Source organism: Drosophila montana, unplaced genomic scaffold (assembly GCF_035044405.1).
Source record: "Drosophila montana isolate Dmon_TW-CO22-7 unplaced genomic scaffold, ASM3504440v1 contig_2581_1, whole genome shotgun sequence".
NCBI classification, from domain to species: domain Eukaryota; kingdom Metazoa; phylum Arthropoda; class Insecta; order Diptera; family Drosophilidae; genus Drosophila; species Drosophila montana.
The window spans coordinates 648,539-669,187 of record NW_026997444.1 but is presented as its reverse complement, the minus strand read 5'-3'; the positions used below and the strand labels follow the sequence as shown (position 1 = coordinate 669,187).

General features: G+C 39.2%; 1 protein-coding gene across 2 annotated transcripts in view; it reads right to left on the bottom strand.

Moving 5' to 3' along the window:
- osp (outspread) overlaps positions 1 to 20,649 on the bottom strand; it is a 64,867-nt gene that overhangs the window by 18,975 nt on the left and 25,243 nt on the right. For both annotated transcript variants that reach the window (XM_064682970.1, XM_064682971.1), the window contains exon 2: positions 6,267 to 6,347. In XM_064682970.1, the coding sequence (XP_064539040.1) occupies positions 6,267 to 6,347 (81 nt within the window). The remainder of the gene's footprint in view (positions 1 to 6,266; positions 6,348 to 20,649) is intronic.

Genomic DNA, 20,649 nt, shown 5'->3' with positions numbered 1-20,649 from the left:
ATCATTATGTAATCTTCGAGTAAAAAATGATGCAGCAGGTTTTTGTTTCTGTTGCGCCCGTTCTCTTTGGCCTTTGGAATGCGTGGGCTGCACAAAACTCAGACAGCAATACAGAGAGCATACGTTTTAGATCTTTTGCCGTGGCATGTGGCGCTACGCTAGCTCTCGAGGAAACGTTAGACCATCATTTATAAATCAGACAGCAATAGCACCAGCTGCAGTTTCCACAGGCAACTTGGTAACTTGGATAGGTTAAGACGCCCTTCGTCTTCGTCTCTGCAAGACGCTAAAACAAAGCGCTAGCGCCCTTTTGGCACATCAGATCAGACGCAGAGTGATGAATGCCACAATTGGACTTCATAAATCGAACTTGTTTGCGATCTGCAGAATGGTTTTACCAAAAACAAGTAAGAGTATCATATTATCCTATGAAATATACCTGATCTGTATATACTAATCCAGGAGATACACGAGGAGATACAGTAGTATTCGAATTTTATAGATTTCCCAAAAAAGATACAAGTTATCGTTTTAAAGTCTCTAACTCTTATTGTTTCTGAGATGGACAGCTTCATTCTGCATTTTACACACATTTACACGAATCATAAAATTTTCTTATATAATACATTAGGATATATTTACCAACTAGCGTCCTATCCCCTTACAAAGTTAAATTCGCAAACCAGCGAAACGATGTGAAATCTCTCGTAGCAGGGTAAGAAAGAGGTATTACGACTCGTACATTTCTAATTGTTTTTAAAAATTACAGTTAAGTAAAGCCGGAAAATACCCTGTATTCTGTGAGATTTGTCTGTGCGTATCTGCGATGCAGTTCTCTACATTCTCATAGTAAAGTTGTTCGCGGCTTCGTTCTTAAGCGAAGTCAGAGTCTGTCTAATTCTATCCCTCTATTCGACGGTTCCTCAAAAAAGCAACATATGCCCAGTTACCTTTCGAGTTGGTATACCCGGGCCCCACGCAGTTGGCCGAGCCGCCTTGCTCCGTTGGCCAACGACAATGATGGCGTTGTAACCAGATACGCTGCTCCAAGTCAACGTCATCTCCGTTAAACGTAGAAGTTTCGTCAGCATTCCGTTTATGTAATGGGAAAATAAGAGGAAAAACTGCCATGCTCAGAGGCGCGAGCCAGACACGTTGTTGTCATCTTGAAATATGACTTTCAGCTATTTGGAAGTGCATGTTTTCGTCAGAGTCTGGATAAAGTTGTGCTCTATGTGACTGACTCGAGTCTGGACTCGAGTTGACTCCTAGGCGAAAGGTTTGTCTGAATTTGGCTTTTGCTGCTCGCGCAAAAGCTGGGGCTGAAAAAGACAAAGCGTTGGCGGTCCACGGAATGGTGATTATCGTTTAGGACCCCAGAGCAATTAATTAGCCCACATCCAACTCCGCCCAGTTGCTGACTGCTGCCAATCCATTTGAATCATAATAGGGTAATTGTCGGAATTAGCCGTGGGCTAATTCGCAGTTGTGTCCGCGTTAGAAATTAGCATATTAATTAAGATTGCATTTCGTATTTTTATTTATGAATGAAACCTGAAAGTTCTGTAGAAGAGCTTGAATACAGATATACAAATATGAAAAGGCAAATGAATCTCGTTTCCTAGCCAAGGTCAATTCATGCTCATGCCTAAGCCTGGCTCGGGTTGCAGTTTAATGCAAAAAGAGTTTAGCATGCCAAGATGTATCAGCATGTTATTCTAATTGCAATTTATTAGCAGCGGGAATGTGGCTGCCACAGCACAAAGCCAAATAGACAGAACGACAGTTGGTCAATCAGTCAAGCACTCTGCGTCATGCTGTCAAAGCTTCCATATGCAAATTAGTTGTATGTGCTTAACCCACTTGCGGCTTTGCATTGCAAACAGCAAACAGCACAAATATTTTTAAAAAATACATGTCATGTCAAACATATAAGTACATTTATCAACAAGATAAGAAACCAAAACAATAAATAAAATTTCCTGACTTCTACCGATGTTTACAATCGAGTGCTAAGCTTAAACTCCACCTAAATATAAAACGACCTAAATTGCCACCGCATTTCTATGTATTTTTTCACCCTTGCAGAGCATATTATAATTAAGTCATGAAATGTGTAACGCATTGTAGAAAACACTTTTTTCTTCATCAAGATATTTTGACCAAACGCGGCAATTATATAGCTTAATAGGAAGAATCGGTAGAAAAATTTTAAAAACAAATTTCACTATTCTTTCTTTTCTACAATTGGGGGTCACTTTTGAAAAAAAGGTATCTTCAGTAACAATTCGAGCAACTTGAGTCAGTCAGGATAAACTTTTTTATATATCAATGAGAAATGTTCTAAAGATTTTTCAATTTAAAATTGCGTGCTTGGCAATCAGACTGAAATAAATTGTAATTAAATATTGTTTTTAATTGCGCTAAATGTAATGCCTATGAAATAGGAAATAGAATAGTTTTGACTATTGCATTTTTATGGTATGATTCCCACATTTTATTAAAAACAATTTGATTCCAAAAACACACCTAATTTGTATCAAGGATTACCACACTACTCTTGGTATGTTCCAAAATACAGAGATCGTACTAAAGTTCTTGCAATTTAACAATTTAGTTACAGAAATTTAATTTACACCATTATACAAAAAAAACCTTAACGATAACCTAGTTCATCTTCTCTAACCCTTTTGGGAAGTGCATTCTTCAATGGCTTCTGTGTACATATACCAAAAACCTCGCTTATGCTCATTAGACATGCATTAATTTCATTTCCAATGTGCCACCTACGCTAAAAGACACTTCGTTCCTTTCCGTTTCGTTCCGTTCCACTTGGTACGCCCACATGCAGTCTGCGGTCTGAAGTCTGGCGAAACGTGAAATTCCATTGTACCTGCCCCCCGCTCCCCGCACCAGATTCCCTTAACGACTCGGTGCAACTATTATTTGCTTGAAATGAACTTTTTTACGTTATTTGGAGACTCAAAACGTGTTTCAGTTGTAATATTCACATATAAAGGCAACAAATATTCATTCTCTATCTAGCTGCATCGCTCTCTGACGTGTAATTAGTTTTTCTAATCACTTAACAGGAAATTAAGACAACTCACTGTGGGCGTATCGTGAAATAGCCGAAATGGCTGTAAAGCTTTTATAGTGAATTCTGCCATGGAATAGACTATAAACTGAACCGCCTCAAATCGCCAGAGCGAAGGCAGCAATCATGACGAGGACAACAGCAATCACGACGACGACGACAACAATATAATACGCAACATTTTGTGTAATCTTCAGAACGCAGACCATTTCCTTATTAGAGGTAAGTCATTCAGCCAGACAGACGGTAGAAAGACGCTCCACTAATGCGTGCATAATTTTTAATAAATACATCAAGTTCTTATAAATGACTGCAGGTCAGACTGGTGCCTGGGCCTAGTCACTTCCTGGTTTAATTAAAAAGACATACGCGCAGAGTTCTCTGGACTCGCCAGCTTGTCAATCAACAACATTTCTGGAGAGTAGCCAAGATGATTCTGACTATCATCTACTGCATTACTCGGATTTGCGACCGACCGCGGTCGCTGGCCAATTGGCTAGCAAACACTTCCGTTTCGCCAGCCGGGGTCGTTGAACTTCTTCAGGAGCTGAAATTGGTTTGTTTATCCTGCACGGCAGGCCGGTTGTCCCAGCGCTGGTCGAGCCTCGCCCGAACCCGTCTGCATAATGGCTTATCGGCTGCTGCTCAGTCAGCGCTTATATTGCCCACGTGTTGTGTCTCCGGTCGTCCGTCCTGACGACCGTCTTTCCGTTCTGGGTTGCTCGGCAGGTTTTCCTTGCGGCCGTCTCAAATGAAAATTGTGCACTTTGTATGCAGAAAACTTGGTGCGCCGATAAAAATCTACATAATTCTTAGCTGTACGTTTTATAGCCGTTTCCTAGCGAGTTAATAAATGCGGCACCGAGAGGGAAAGAAAAAGCTAGTCGCCCCAACCTGTTGGCACCAGGTGTTGCAATGGGAGTCCAAAAGGGACTCCAGTGCATTCCAAATTGTAATCATTATCAAGTGAATTGATAAATTATCTCACCAAATTACACCATTTAAGTTATCAATGCAAATTATGCATACAAAATTTGTATTGCACCACATAAAGGTCTTAATATATTTTATTGTCAGTAAGACTTTTTTCGGTCAGGTTTAATATGAATTAATGCGTTGCGATTATCGATAAGAAAGTCTTTCATGAAAATTTGACAAGTGCTTAAAAGTTCCAATGCTATTAAGGGGCGTAAATTGCACACATGAAATCGTTTATTATCAATTTTGCGACATTTAAGAGCTTCACTAGCTCTCTACATTTATGCAAAATCTTATTTACATGGGAGCATTATATCATATAGCTGCCATAGGAACGATCGGTCGAAAATGAGCCTCTTGAGCCCTTCTGTTCTCGTTTTTCATCGAAATCGTATTCTTTGTATGGATGTGAGGTATGAGGAGGTTGGAAGATTGAATGGAGCTAGCCAGAATGTTAGCATTAATGTGTATTTGACAATAAATATACAATAAAAGATTTTTAAATATATATACATATAATCATCCATACAAATATGTATGTAATTAGCTTAAATAAAGAGAAAGCCCTGCGCCAATTGAACAAGTTTGAAGCTTCTGGCATTTGCAAAATGTTCAGAATTGAGGTGCGGGCACTTCGACTGAATAAATAAGATTCAAAGAGTTGCATGGGCCTATACAAACTGGCTGCACCTAAAGCAATGAACTGTGAAATGCAATAATTGCTCAACTGCACACAGCAAATTATGGTTCAAAGGGCTTGGCAAATAGATCAAAATGTATTAGCAGGCGAAAATAGTTGTAGGTAACCCAGAGCTGAAAGATCTTTCGATATTCAATAACAATGAACATATTTTCAAAAAAAAATTAAATTTTACATGGGCGGAACTGGGAACAATATATACCACGGGCAAGATCAGGGAATACCTGGTATTACTATTGTGAATTAAAGGTACAGATTCTTATTCATCGGTTGCCTATTTAACTTAGCTTTTATTACTAATCCCTAACGTGTCTGGTAAATTTATTATCAATTTTTCTGGTTGTCTCCAATATGAAAATATCTTAAAGTGGCGCTCCTCTTAAAGCTACTTGTTTGGTTGGATTTGATTTCTCTGCATAAGTTCATCATTCTCTAACATATATATATAGAGAGAGAGAGAGGGGGGGGGGGGGACGGGAGAGAAAGAGAAGCATGCATACATCCGGTTGATACTCTTGATGTGGATCCACGCAGAAATTGTTAATTAAATACCTGTCCAACCATTAAAAACATACGTAAATTTATGTTGTTAACAAGGAAGTGCGCAATGCGCATGAGTACACTTTTATTATTATCATTGCCGTCGCCGTCGTCGTCGCCGTCACCGTAGACGTTAACGTCGCATAAGCTCCAGTGGACACTTGACCATTTCTAGAAAGCCCCCATTGATGCTTGCCTCGGCTGGTAACCGTTTTCAGACATTTGCATACAAGTATTTGCGGCTTTAACGATGCGCTGACTGCCGTCACGTCGCTACGTCATTCGCTAATTGGTCGAGATACGAATCGGCGAGAGAGGAATAGGCGTTGCCTGGTCCACACCAGCAACAGCTGCTGTAACCGTACCGGGTACGGGTGCCAGTGTCAGGGACGTACAGTTCTTATTACGGCCAGTGGCACTTTCTTCACTCGACCTGGCCGGGCTGTCAAATATTTGCTCAAGTGCTTAAGTTCAAAGTGACCAATTTTGGAATTTTGGCTTTGTGCTTTGATTTTCCAGTCAACTAACCCTTACATTGATAATAAATTAGAAGCAATTTGAGTACAAAAAAGTGAGCTACGCGTATTAGTTAAACCTTTATTTGAATTCCGCAATAATAGACGTCTACAATAAAATTATATAACGATCAAAGAAACAACAGCACACCTAAGATTAAATGCTCTTTTGAAATGTGGCTTAGGATGATTTTAAAAATGATTTTTCTGACTGACATGTATATATGAAGAGAACAATAAACTGCGCAATTCGGTCAAGATACTTTCAAAATTCATAAGCAGGAACACATTTTTTTTTAAAGCCTAGTAAAACTCGATAAAAGCTTAGTTCGGTCATACAAGAACTTTTATCTAACCGTCTGTGAAAAATTCATGTTCGAGGCTTTGTCAACATGTATTCTTAATCACTTAATTAATTATTCAATAGAAAACTCACCTTTGTTCTATACAATGGATTTGAAAAGTCCCAATCCGGCGCAACAAACAAATAGCCACATTTGGAGACTTTACGTGATGCCTGAAAAGGAAAATAAATGATCATTTATTATAAAATACAATATTTGGCGGCTAAAAAACAATAAATTATGTATTTAGAAAAGAAAAATTCAAATGTTTTTAAATGATAAGCGAACAATGATAAGCACACATAAAAAAGTGTCGAAATTTATGTTGTGTCCAACTAGTACTAATTATTTTTGCAGATATAGGAGCCCTAGTCACGCATGACTAATACTTACGGCAATCCGGAAAATTAATTATCGAAAATATTTGTTATTTTTGGGGCCATGCAAATACCATAAATTATAGACATGCTTAAAGTATTGCCGACAAATAGATGCAATGTCTTATAACTCGCCGCCTTTAGTTCAAAGGGGACAACATTTGGCGGCTAAGCTGGCACCCCTTGGCCATTAACATGCGTCGCCTGATAAAAGCTATTCGACAATTGGTTTGCCCCGAGTACATTTCTTCATTGAACACTTGTCGCGCCATTCAAAGCCAAATGTTTGATCATCATTTAGGTGTTAGGTAAGTTGCCTCGATAAGACTGCACAGTTGGAGAAGATTACAGGGAATTCCCAAATCGGTTCGGTGTAAATAGATGGTATACGTACAGCACTGATTAAGGAGAAATAATTCGATGTCTTTCCGAGATATTCATTTTGAAGTTCGATTGTTACTTTGAGTATGCAAATTTAAAGCAGGCTTACAGAAACGGACATCAGGAAGACGGACTCGTTTGACTTTTCTTAGTCAATTTCTCTTGCATACTACAGAGTGTGTAGTCAGACGCCAAAGTATTTATACCTTGGTCGTATTAAAACGATTAATACTATATTATTTGTATGCAATAACAATTTGTCTGAATTAAGCTCTAACTCGACCCCAACAATCAGCAAAGTCACAGTTTAAAGGTCTTAAAGTCTTCTGTCATCAGCCCAATAATCAACAAGACTGTTCGGGGTTTAATCCCTCATTAATTAACTGACAACAAGGTAGTGCACAGTCGGTTACACCCGACGGCGACGTTAACAATTGTTTCAGAATCGGCCTCCTGCCAGCAATTTTCTTTTATAAATGACACACTTAATGTTCCTAACAATAAGTTATAAATTAAGTTCTTTGAGTTGTTTGTTGTTTAAAACACAATATGAGGAGTATCTTTTACTTAACAATACAAATATTATATTGAATGTCACTTCTTTTTGTTTTATTGTGCCCTTTGTATTTTAATATTGAACGATTCCCCCTTACTTCACATGGAACATAAAAATTGTTCTGATCATTATTTTAATTGCTTTTGTGTTCTGTGTTTTGTGATCAATATTCATAAAACTAAAACTGTGTCACAAACAAACATGCATTCACACTACATAAGTTATATCCGATATTTTGTATTAAACTTTTCTAGATTGGGCTCCTATTAGTAATTTTATTTTAAATTTTTTAGAGCCCGGCTTCCATATGGTCCGATCCTCGTTTGTGTCTCTTGTCTGTCTGACAAATATTCATATACACGTATATGGCAGAGTGCTCGTTCTGTACAAACATTAACCCCATTTTCCCAACATGCAGATCGAATCAGAGATACGTTAAGTTCTGAGTATTCAGTGTTAAAAGCGATGAAAACTCTTACGTGCATAAGGAAGGCGGAACATTGCCCAAGTCTACAGTTGCAACATAATATTATTAGATAATGTAATGTAAACAAATGCACATGTTTATTTATAAAACAATGCACATGTTTATATATAAAAGTTTATAATATAGAACAGCATTATGTAAAGCAATTGCAACAATAAGTAAATTTAATTTCCTAATGCAAATAAAAAGTTATTGATTTCTAACAACCTTCCGGGGCCGTCATGCAAACAGAGAGCTGTACTATATGTTATACACTAATCGAGTAAAGAAGTCAAAAACAACACCAACTAAATGCTTAAATAGAGTACTTACTGTGTCTGCCAGAGTCGCTGACTGTTGCGTAAGCGTGCAGATACAGATATAAAATGCAATCGATTAGTATTGGAGTATAGGTATGCATATAGTATTGGGAGGGGAATTGGAAGGAGGAGGAGATGCATGACATTAAGCCAGCTGGCAGATGACATTCAAGTGACGAGCCCCAAGATGGGCTCTACGGCTTGCTCAGAGCCACAACCAAATAATTGAAATTACCGAAAACTTGTTTTCGATTTAATTTGATAACGAAGCAGCTAAGTCATAAGAGGCTGCAAAATGTCAAATGAAAATCACGTTTTCAGCCGAGCGCAGCCTAGTCATTAACATGAATATCATAAATCGGGGTGTTGCTGAAAAATTTCACTTTTCTTCGAGTGGCAGCAGCTGCAGCCAATGCCGATTGAAAAATAAACAATTTGCGGCACACACTCAGCTTGGAAATGGACTAACACACACGAGTACGCACATATGCTAGTGTGTGTTAAGATACCTGCTTAGGCTTTGCGAGACACTCACGCTCACGCTCACGTGTACGTGTCCAAGTCCAAATCAAATCTATATCCAAACTTGCCACTGTGGTTGGAAAGTTGTTTGCAATGTCGCTGTTGATGTCGCTGTTGTTGTTGTTGTTGTTGTTGTGGTATCTCTTTTGACTCAATTTGAGTCTGGAATTGTTGTTTGTTTGCTCGCTTGTTTGTTTATACGCTTGTATTTTTAATGTTGGTAAGTTTCAAGCAACCAAGGCAGCGGCCAAAGCGATCCACAGCAACAGCAACAACAACAAAATCAGCAAAGACTTAATCATTATCAACCGCAAATACCGCAGAAGCAACAAGATTAATCAACCTATTACATGTCTATGTGTGTACATACATATATACCCTGCTTGCAAAACGTACAAAGAGTATAGTAGTATACTAAAGTTTCGAAGGCAGATGAGATATTTTAAATTTAGGTACCTCAGTTTTCTACATTTTCATAATACTTATCAAATGAACAAATTTAGACAGGATTATTTTATTTTCTATTTTTGGTAGTTACTAAAATTATTCACAGTTCTTTTATTTGAGAAGCCATAGGATAAAGCATAATAACATCATCGCTATTATCAAGAAAGCTATAACTAGTCAGTATACTATTAATCGTAAATTAATATTGAACGTTCAAACACTTCGAAAATTCCGGAGTAGAGGTAAAAGGTGTATTTTTCGGCTTCAAGGTTCAAGCCACGAGACTTGAATGTTAATTCCCAATTTTGGTTCGTAATTCAATGGGTTTCATACTTATTTTTAAACATTTAAATATAAATATGAGAAATAATAATATTTAATTTATCCGTCAAGGGTAAACTCGACTCTCTTGATATAATCATCAAATTGCAATCGATAACCTGTCGAACCGAAATGTTAACTACTGTCATACCAGAAAAGCGTTTACATTTACTTTACATGCTGTTAAGTGGGGCAGAGGGGACAACTGATATGTGGAAATATATGCGTTTTTTTGGGCCCACCGTGTGAATATGATGCATGAATGAAACATTTTGATTTCGGAATCGAATATTGATGTGGGGCTGCACGTGTGGTCGCCAGGTCTGGCATCCGACGATAAATTGCCATAAAAAACAGCCTTATAATTAGTGTGTGTGTGTGTGTGTGTGTGTGTGCGAGAACAACTTTCCAATGATCAATGACGGGGCAGCCGTTGTGACTGCGAACGTCATCTCCGGTATGAATCCGACCATGACTTGAAATAAAAAAATCGAAAGTGGTCGCCCGCCAGTTGTTGATCAAGGGCCACCATCGGTTATTAGCCGCGATTTAACCAGCGGAGGCTAATCTTGGCACATGCATAAGTACCACACACGAAAGTCGAGACGTCTGCAGTCGCGGCTATGATGGGATATGATTAATAAGTTTCGCACGCTTACTTAAACTCTCTTCCGAGGTCGAGAGTATCTGACAAATTGTAAATAAACAAAACGGTCCCTTGACAATAAACAGTTTGATCGACGTTGACTTTGAATGGGATATACTCCATATAAATACCTTTATTTACGAAATAAATAAAGAACATAATTTATATATGTAAAATGAAAGCTAAAGGATCGTGGGTATCATAGATGTAGACTTTAAATTTTGATCAATTTAATTTTACAAAAGTTTTTATCGATCTCCTTTTTTCTCGTATGGAACGTTTTTTGAATATTTCCAGTTATAAGTAGAAAGTGGTTCACAATCTTGTTATGTGAAGTATATAAACTAATTACTAATTAATAGCTTATATTTATTTTTTTAATGATCGCGCTTGTCTCCATTGGTGAGCTGCACTGTCGATTATACCCTTGTAGAGTTTCAAGGGTATACAATCGAAAGCATAAAAGAAATCGAAAGCGAATGGGAATGGGAATGGGAACGCGAACCGAAAGCGCTAGCCGAACATCAAGTGCAACAAACGAATGAACCGATGCGCAGTGATCGCGGCAAGTGCATGCCAGATGGCAACCTCCGGAGAGGGTAAGACGAGAGTGAGAGAGAGAGAGAGAGGGAGAGTGAGCGAGAGGGAAGTCGGGTGTGGATCGAAGTGGCACGCCATGGCACCGACTGCACTGCACGACACGGATAGTCGCAAATGCGACTGACCAACAGACGCGGCTGCAGCGTCAAAATGAAAGCGAATGTCGTCGACGCAACGCGACGCGACGCTGCGGTCGCTCTTTGTGGTCGTTGCCCCGCAGTGCGATACAGTTCAAGCTCCATTAAAAAATGCGGAGCACTCGGAGAGCTGCATATACATACATACATATATACTTCGGGCGGTGCGAGATATTGTGTCTGTCCCGATCGATGTAAGCGAGCGATCAACTAACCGACCGATAAATCGGTTGACCAGTTCTCGTGCATGCCAAGAATATTGCCCCTTCTCATCTGGTCACTTGTGCCACTAGCGGAGTGGGTAAGTTTTCGGGGCTTATATGTTGTGCTGTGTTGTGTGTTGTCTTTCGTCTCATTGTCTCATCTTCAGCGCCGTTTAAAGGCCTTGCCCATTGTGTAACATGCGAAACAAGACAATAAAAACATGTCTTTAGGCACCTTCAACTGGGGGGAACTTGTGTCAAAAGCATTTTCACTTTCGTTTGTGAGCTGAAGGAGCTGCTTGTGCATAGCAAAGAGATGATGGAGGAACCAGTTAGATGGTCCTGCCAGCCTAAAGGTCGCTTGGTTAGTTTGGTTTTGCTGAACTTTTTTATACAAACTAATTTCTTAGTTTTAAAGATATAAAGGTAATGAAAATAAGGAGAGATCCATGCATGTAACCCCATATATATACTCTTGATCAGCATCAAAAGCCGAGTCCATCTAGTCTGTCCGTCCGTATGTATAAATGCAAGGATCTCAGAACCAATTAGAGCTAGAGCATTGATATTTTAAAAGTATGTCCTCCTAGTGCCCGCGCAGATCGAGTTTCCAAGCAATCGATAAATATCAAAAATAAAATACTGTTGACCAAATCTCTGGTTTTAGAAACTAGTCACCAAATTTGACATATAGCTTCAAATAGCATGGTTTTTCACAAATTTGATCTCTTTTCAAAGAAATTTAACGATCTAAATTTCAATATAGTTAAGGGTCAATATATGATAATCAGACGCAATAATTAATGCACAGCTTTATTGTGTTCGAGTTGGATACAATGAATGAAGGGGAATGCTGACCCCCCACCTACATTGAAAATGATTGAGGCTTTACATATCGTCGAAATATATAAAAACTAAAACGTCATTGCTGGCCACACATAAAGGCATTGTTTGAGTATTACCATGGAAGAGTTGTCAAAAATTGATTTTCTAATGGAAATTGTGGAGTCGGCGGAACAATTGTAATGAAACAATGCCCAAAATAGAGACCACGTCACACTTGACGGAATACGAGGGACCACGGAGGAAACAGTCGGAATCGGACCTAGGGCGTTTTGTATAGTGTAGCTTTATCATCTTATCTCGCCTCTTAACGTTTACGTTTTGCGTAAAACTATTGTACAATCATGGCTGTTGTTGTCTGACGCTGTCGTCTCTTCATTTATGCCATTTGAAAGTTGGCATTTGGAATCGACGTTTGGCTGGTGGCTGGTGGCTGTTGGAAAATCGTGCACATGAGCCTTGGCAAGTAAAAGTAAAAATCACCTCAACTGCTTTATTGTTTGACTGGTTGGATTGTTTCTCTGAATTTGGGCGCCACATGTGTTTTGTGTTTGCATTTGAATTTTATTTTTGCTGCCCCACGTGAGCATGCAAGTTGTGTGTGGAATGGATTCGGCTGGAAGTCGGGGTCGGAGCAGCAGTCTCGATGGAAGCGTTTTGACTGTATGGAAAAAATAGATAGGCATCGCAGGTCGTGCCTGGCAACGACGACTGCGACGGGCGACTCATACAGTCGTTCATATTACAATTCATTTAGAAATGCATTTAAAAATACATAAAATACTTTGCCAGTGTTGCGCTCCAAGTGCACAAAACGAAAGTGAACAAAATGCAAAATGAAAAGGAAAGTTTTGCAATCGCGAAGTGTGACCACCTTGGCAAATGGATTTCCAGTAGGTAACATTACAAAATTACTATCATTGATAATGTTCAGTGATGCATGATTATACTGCACACACACTGATCACACGGCACCTGAAATTATATCATATTTTAAAAACCTTTTCTGAGTATGGGAAAGGTGATTTGTCTGTTTACAAATTGGTATAAATATGATTAAGGTTGATTGCACGCACCCCCAGTAAAAGAAGGTAAGCCGGTGAAAAATAAATCATCTAAAAGGGATCATTCAATCAAAGTCCGTAAATAAACAACAAAGTACTTGTGTGTCAAATCCACCATTAAATGTCAACGCTTTGGGTGCATTTATGCGAAAGTTTGACGTTTTGGAAAACGGCAAATCAGGTACGTTCATCCCAAAAAGGTCAACCACTCGCTGCCAATTAAGTAACTTAACAAGGCGGCCTACGTTTGGAGGCGAAACTAGAAATCTTTGCAGGGTAGGCCCAACTGAAAAAAAAAAAAAAAAAAAGAAAGTAAATCTTATTTCAAACTAATTTATTTTAATAAAATTTATGTGATTTTGGGGAGAACTTTTTGCAAGAGAAATATTAATTATGAATTTGTTTCGTATGGTCAGATACATTTTAATAAAAATATATTTCCGGGCTTTTTCTAGTGTATATAAGTTTCCGCGTTTATATACGGAAAAGACCCGATCGACTCAGCTCGTCGTCCTGATTAGGAGTATTTATACTTTATGCGGCATTCCGCCTGTTACATACATTTCCTTAAAACGATTACACCCTTCATTTTAGTCATTTGCAATGGGTGCGGGGTATACGAAAAATTGCGCGACAGCGTACATTTTTGCGGGACGGTCGAAGGCAAAGCCACTTTCGTTTTCAATTTAAGGACGGAGATGGAAAAGCGGTTGTACGGTGTTCGTACGACAATCGAAAAACGGCAACAAACCTTCGATAGGCAAAGTCAAGTCTTGCACATTAATTTTGCGGCGATCGACCTGTGGGTCCGTTCGGGCAAGGGGTAAGTGGAGCCGAGCTGAAATGCAATGTTCGCTGCGATGAAGATCAATGATTATCAACGTCAGCTGCAGCTGCAACTGCCTTGTTGACACTAAGTGAAAGTGAACATGATGGGACCACGTCGTCGATGTGGATGTCGATGTGGATGTCGGCGTCTTCGTCATTGTCATCGTCATCGATTCATGATCGTTCGATGCTTTAAAGAGTTTTGAAGTCTTAAATCACTGTGATTGTTCACCAAAGTTTAAAGGGGACGACGAGGTCAGTCAATGATGTAATTGATGTAATTGGCTTGCCCTGCAGTCCATATATAACTTCTACTCCTTTATGTTATGAATTTTCACAAATGTTTTCTTTTGCTGCGTTTTTTTGACTTTTTTAATTGGTATTATAAACTAGCAAACCATATTCTGTTAAATCATCTTTAAGAGTTTAGCTCTGCCCTGCTCAGCCATAAGATCACATTCATGCTTATCAGTATCCGAGTACCTACATATGTTCACCCCGTCCTTGCCACATTGAAGTAGTATATCTTTATGAATGGAGTTACCGCTGGACTTTTCCAGTTAAACATTGCTTACCTGAAATGATATATAAAGGAAACAAAAATTAGGTGGCTGTCTTAATGAATGAATGAAAGTGCTGCAAGCGGTCACAATAGGCGGCCAACGGGCCGTCCGACCATATTGAAAAACTGGCACAAATGTCTTTATTCGAAGCATTACCCAAAAAGGTTCGTTTTGACCGCCTAATACTCGCACAAACATGGCCCGCTGATCCGAAGCCGGGCCACAGTTTTGTTGTAATTACAAAATTGGCTGCCGCGTCTGCATTGAAAGTTGAGCCTTCTCCGGCGGCTCACCCGCCGCCATGCCTACAATTTTTATGAATGAAACCAAATACAAGTCGGCCCAGAGTCTATTTATGGATGCGGCATGACTATATCGGTTAGATCGGATTTCACATTTCATTTACTATAAAATCGATTGATCAATTAGTGAGAATCGAAAAGTGGAACATTGCTCGCTCGCTTGTCCCGCGTCGACTTCCATTTTGCTTTTTATTATGACTACAACTGTACACTATGCTCGTCTCGGATCTTTGCCATATGAGTGCTTATATCAAAAACAGTCTTTTTAAGTTTAAGATACAAGTATGCTTTGTGAGCAGGGCTTACCTGCAGGAAAGAGAAAATAAGTCACAGCACACCTGTACTACACACACTACAGCACAGAAGTCAAACGATTTTCTTTCCACTCGAAACCGCAGAATTGCACATTTAAGAGAGACTCACTTCAAATGTAAGCTACGGATTTTCTTATTACTTTGAGTAGACCTCAGTTAACTTTTTTATTTTTTCTCTATTCACCCTCCATCATTTCATTATTACAGCGTATAATCATGAAGTAGGCTTGCAATAAAATTCCGTCATTTACATACACGGAATACAACATGACAGTTGACTTCTGTCCTACTGTCAGAACGAATACCAGGCCGAAAGATCACTACCAAACCACGTCAACTACATGCATGTATGCATATAAATGTGAGGCAGTGGAGAAAAGTGCGAGATCGGCAGGATTAGAACATTGCGACGTCCAAGGCGAACAATATGAAACGTTTATCAGTAGAAAACATTGCTTGGAGCTTGTTCTGCATAAAACAGGAAACCGTTAAAGGGTTCCAATATCTGATTTTTCTTTTATGCGATATTGATTTTTGGATGATAATGATTCGTGGGTGACGTATACAATACTAAAGATCACTTTATACGGTCATATGTACTGAACGACATAAAGGGAGAAAATAAATGTATACTTCTTCTTTATATACTGCGACAATTGAAAATAGGCAAAAAGTATGCAAGCATGCCGTGATGCCAATAATTTGTCTGCCAACGCCGTTGTTAAAAATAAAGGCGCTGAAACTTGTAATGTCTTAAATGGCGGCCAAGAAGCGTTGCCATGTTGTTAACTTCAAAAACAGATGATAAGCGACTTATCTATAATACAAATATCTATAACAATAACAAGTAAGAAATGAAATGAAAGTTTTCTATTTGTTGTTAATTAACGCTAATTTTGAATCATGATACAGTGTCTGTGACGTTCACTAGAAAGATCAGAGCAATTATTAAAAGTGATGTTCGTAAATGTGGCCTTGGTCTTTAGCTTTTGCATCTCCGACCTCCCAAAGTATATATTTTCAATGTGGACACGAGCTGGGCCTAGTCGAGTGTGTGAGTATTTAAGTATATTAGAAAATTCAGGGTATTCCTAGTCGAGCACTTGCGATCAGAGCAATCTTATTTATTATCCGGTAGTTTTGGCTACATAGATTTGTATATACTAGTGGTCTATTATTTGGGACAACAGAAAATTAACTTTGGAACTAACGTGCAACAGCCAAGGCAGCTGAAGAATACGAAAAATAAACAGTAGAAACGTCAAGTCGAAATTACCAAAACAAGAAAAAGAACCTGCTACTTCGGCTTATGACCGTATTTGATATTGCCTAATGGTTGTTGTTGTTGCCGTTGGTTTTCTTAGGCAGAGGAAAACAACTTGGCTACTTTTCAACTAGAAGTAGGAGTTGTTGACTGGAATTGCTCAATTTGTGTGTGCGGCTACGGCTAAAAAACAAGCCAACAAGCCAACGACGAACTGACGTTGCTGGTGACGGAGACGGAGACGGACGCGGAGACGGGACAGGGTCGGGGACTGACGCTGACGACATGCCAGCCAACTATCAAAGCCGCTGGGTGCACTCGCAGTTGCAGCAACGGCAGCAATAGCAGCAACAATATCAACGAGCAGAACAAAAACAAGTCAAACAAACACCAACGTCGCGCGTAAAACAACAAACCCCCACTTTTGTTGCGACTTGTATAGTTAATTCTATTTTTGCTTTTTTTTTTCTATTACTAAACTTGTTTCCATAATGGATACCACACAATTTTTCATCTTGTTTGCAACGAACGCAATATGAAATGTGTGGAAAACCTATTTACCACATTAAAGATTCTGAACAAGTTAGATAAGATATATTTGTTGTGAAAATTTTTGAAACGGAATGCTTAAAATCAAAGCATTTATTTTCGATTAAAAGATTTTTACATGGGAGAACATAAATCTTTGCCGAAGTTAGTAAAAGTCTCCAAATTACATTTTTATTTGATGTCACCAGATCAGCAATAATTCAGAATTAATGTGAACCTTGCAATCAGTTGTTATTTAATTTTGAATATTTTTTTAGAGTATTTAATAAGCGGATTAATTTCATGCGAGTCTTTTGATACCTTTTCACCCCCTAGCCCAGTAAAGAGGAGGCACCTCTGATTCCATAAAGTATCCATAACATTGTTCATCTGTTCGCCCGCTGTGAGAACGCGTCGATCTCGGAAACTACAGAAGTTATACACTTGAAATTTAAAAAGTACTTTGAAAGCTCCCATTACAGACAGACTGGAGAAATAAAACTAAAAAAGATTCAATATAAAGATTATATAAGGAACATGATATTGCGTGATATTGCCGAGATGTTTCTGGCTTAAAACATGTTTTTGCATTAAATTTTTATTTTTAATAATAACATAGATAATAAAATGAGTCTATAAGCTTTTGCGATAGCTGATATCGATAAATATCGATTTTTAGACATAGTCGAACAGTCTCGCAGCTGTTACGTATGTTCTCTTTTAGCATGCACAGATAAAGAATATTTCACTTTCTTAATACTTTGCCCATTCCGTCCAAAATAGCAAAATCGAATTCTTGGAAGTATTGCTTGCTACTAACACACATTTCTGTGCGTGGAGCAAAGTGAAGAAGCTCGACCGCTGCGTAGAGGGAAGCCATAAAGGCAGCTTAGTTAGGGGGGTCAGGGTATCAGTTAGTCGGGCACTCTCGACGTGGGCACTCTTACTTGTTTAATTTTAAATTGAATAAAAAATGTAGCTGCTTCTGTGGTCGCTGGCGCAGATCGATTCAATGAATTTAAAATGCATTTAAGTTGAAATTTAGGTCAAAAGTTGTTGCTGCTTCGCTCGTAATTGTTGCTGTTGTTCTAGCGGCTGGTGTTGTTGTTGTTTTTGTTGTTGTTGTTGCTTTTATTGGCATTACTGTTGCTACGTATGCTGGTTACCGGTTACCGGTTGCAAGTTGCAAGTTGCAAGCTGCAAGTTGCTAGTTGCAAGTTACTTGTTGTTGCTTGCAGCCGCTGCACGTTCATCAAGAATAAAATATTCTTGCATGGCATTTGGAAAACAACTTGCAGCTTAGAATTACTAGCTTGGGCTGCCTGCCGACTGGTTTCGGTGGAAAACTCTGATCCGAAGATTGCGTAGTGTCGGTAAAGTGCGACTGCAATTGCAACTGCGACTTCCACTTCGACTTCGACTTTGGCTGAGACTCGGACTGGGACCGTGAGCTGCCCTACGCCCCCGCCCTCCTCCCTCCCTACCATCCCGCGCTGAGTGTTGCGGCTCATTCTAATTGCACTTTTAGCACAGAGTTTACCCACCAGCCACTGAGCAGCAGCGAAGAAGTCCGAGTCTGTGTCCATTTACAGCTGGAAAACTAGTTTGGTCAGCCACTTGCGAATGTGTTGGCTGTAAATATTTATGAGTTAGACTCGAACTCGGCTCGGCTCGGCTCGGACATGGACTTGGACTAAGACTTGCAATATGTCTCAAGCGTATAGCGGTAGCCGACCAGTCATAAAAATAAATCATCTAATATTTAGCTGATTTTCAGCAATTCAGCAGCAAAAATCCGTCTGTCACTAGCTACACTTAATTAGACGAGTTTTCTGTTCTATTTGCCATAGCAAAATAAAAACTAGAGTACCAAATCAAATATCTCAACGCTAATTAGGGGTATGCTGGCAACTTTCACACTTTCTAGTCTCACACTTGGAAATTAATCAAAAAAAACCAAGCTGAACCCAAGCGACTCTCTTTGGAATGCCTTGATGCATCTTAAGACTCTCTGAATGAAGGGGAAGAGCATAAAAGCAAAATAGGTCCTAATACCAAAAATCTCTTACCAAAACGGAGCCTAAGCCCATACCATGGAATACTCTTGAAATAGGTGATATAATTTTATAATTGCAGGTGACATCGAATTCGTTTTGCTTTTTGTTAAACGACAAGGAAAATTAACGAACATCACATCTAAAAATAAGCTGAGATTAAAAACTAATCGCTAACTAATTTGTAATCAAAATAACCAACGTAAAGAAATATGTAGACTCTTATGCTTATATGTTTTTCCTGACATCGAGCCTTACTCCAGCTCTTTCTGCTCTTTGAACTGAGCTTGAACAATTGACTGCAAATGTAGAGAGAACTGAGTTGGGGCGTGTGGGACACAGCAAATGTGCTGTGTATCGGTCCAAGTGGGTCACTAACTGAACAAAAATCGCAGAAAAGAGTATTGAGCTCGGCCCTCAGCCGCAACCAGGAAGCAAAACAACTTCCCAGCATAGAAGAGATCACTTTTTTGCCATGTACATTATCAAAACAGTAAACGGCTGCTGAATTTTGCTGCGTATCCAGCGACGATGTTGACGAACCGTCTTGTCAATCAAACGATTGACTTTTTCACAAAATCCAAAGAAAATCTCGATGCAGTCGTTCACCCAACGATGATGATATCTCAGCTGGGCCATCCGAGTCTTAGTCACAGTCGTAGTCGTAGTCGCCCCGGCCCGGCCCGGCCCGGCCCGGCCCAAGCATCCCCGTGCTTGTCTCTCATAGTAGGCAAGGCCCAGAGCATTGGCAATGGCATGTCCAATCTAAAAGCAGTCGGCTCCTACATGGCATTTCTTGGCCTGCAGCGAAAAAATATTCCTTTGCCTAATTTGGTTAAAATGGAAATTCCGCACACCATATTGTACTGAGCACTTTAAATGACAATGATGGTGATCACAAGCGCAGGATTGTTGGTCTCTCCGGCTGAACTATTTTCTATTTTTATCTAAGTTCTTCCAGACAAGCGTTCGACTTGCGTTTGCTTCGGCTCAAAGAGATATCAACTAATTGCATTGGGCGCGAACTGTGAGTCAACTATATACCATTAGTAGATTATTGAATAAATAATATGCATTATGTTCAACTATCAGCAGGCGACAAATTAAAGATAAATTTGTTTTATATGTCCTGAACACTTACTCAACCGATATTCAGAAAAAACAGAAGTACTTAGTTTGCTTTATTTCAAGATTGATTGTAAGATTTAATTTTTATTTTCAAATGAAATATATATAAAACAAGAAAGAACGGAAGGACGATAAGATGTATTTTATTCCATAATGTTAATTCCCGTTTAAAAACAAATTTCTAGCTCCGCTTATTATGTAACCATGAATATATTATGCAAGTCCAGTCAAAATTGAATAAATACGCATTTAGGTCCTCATACAACGTATTGCAATTGGGCAAGCTGCCTGGCAAGGCAAACAAAAGTAAAAGTAGTGCCAAAGTTCCAGAGCTTGAAAAACTACAGCCTATAAATTTGTGCACTCCAGACCTCAAGACAGATTGAGATACCTTTATATAGAAAGGATGAAAGACAGACCCAAGCCCGGTCGGTCACGCATGTGGTAAGGCACATTTGAACTTTAACACACAATCTGGGACCAAAGACGAACGACAAGCAGCGGTCGACAACGATAAAGTACAATAAAAATTTCAAGTTTGCCAGACGGGGGCCACATGGGCCAGCACATGGCCTGTCGCCAGATCCGCTGAACTTGGGTCAACAATATAA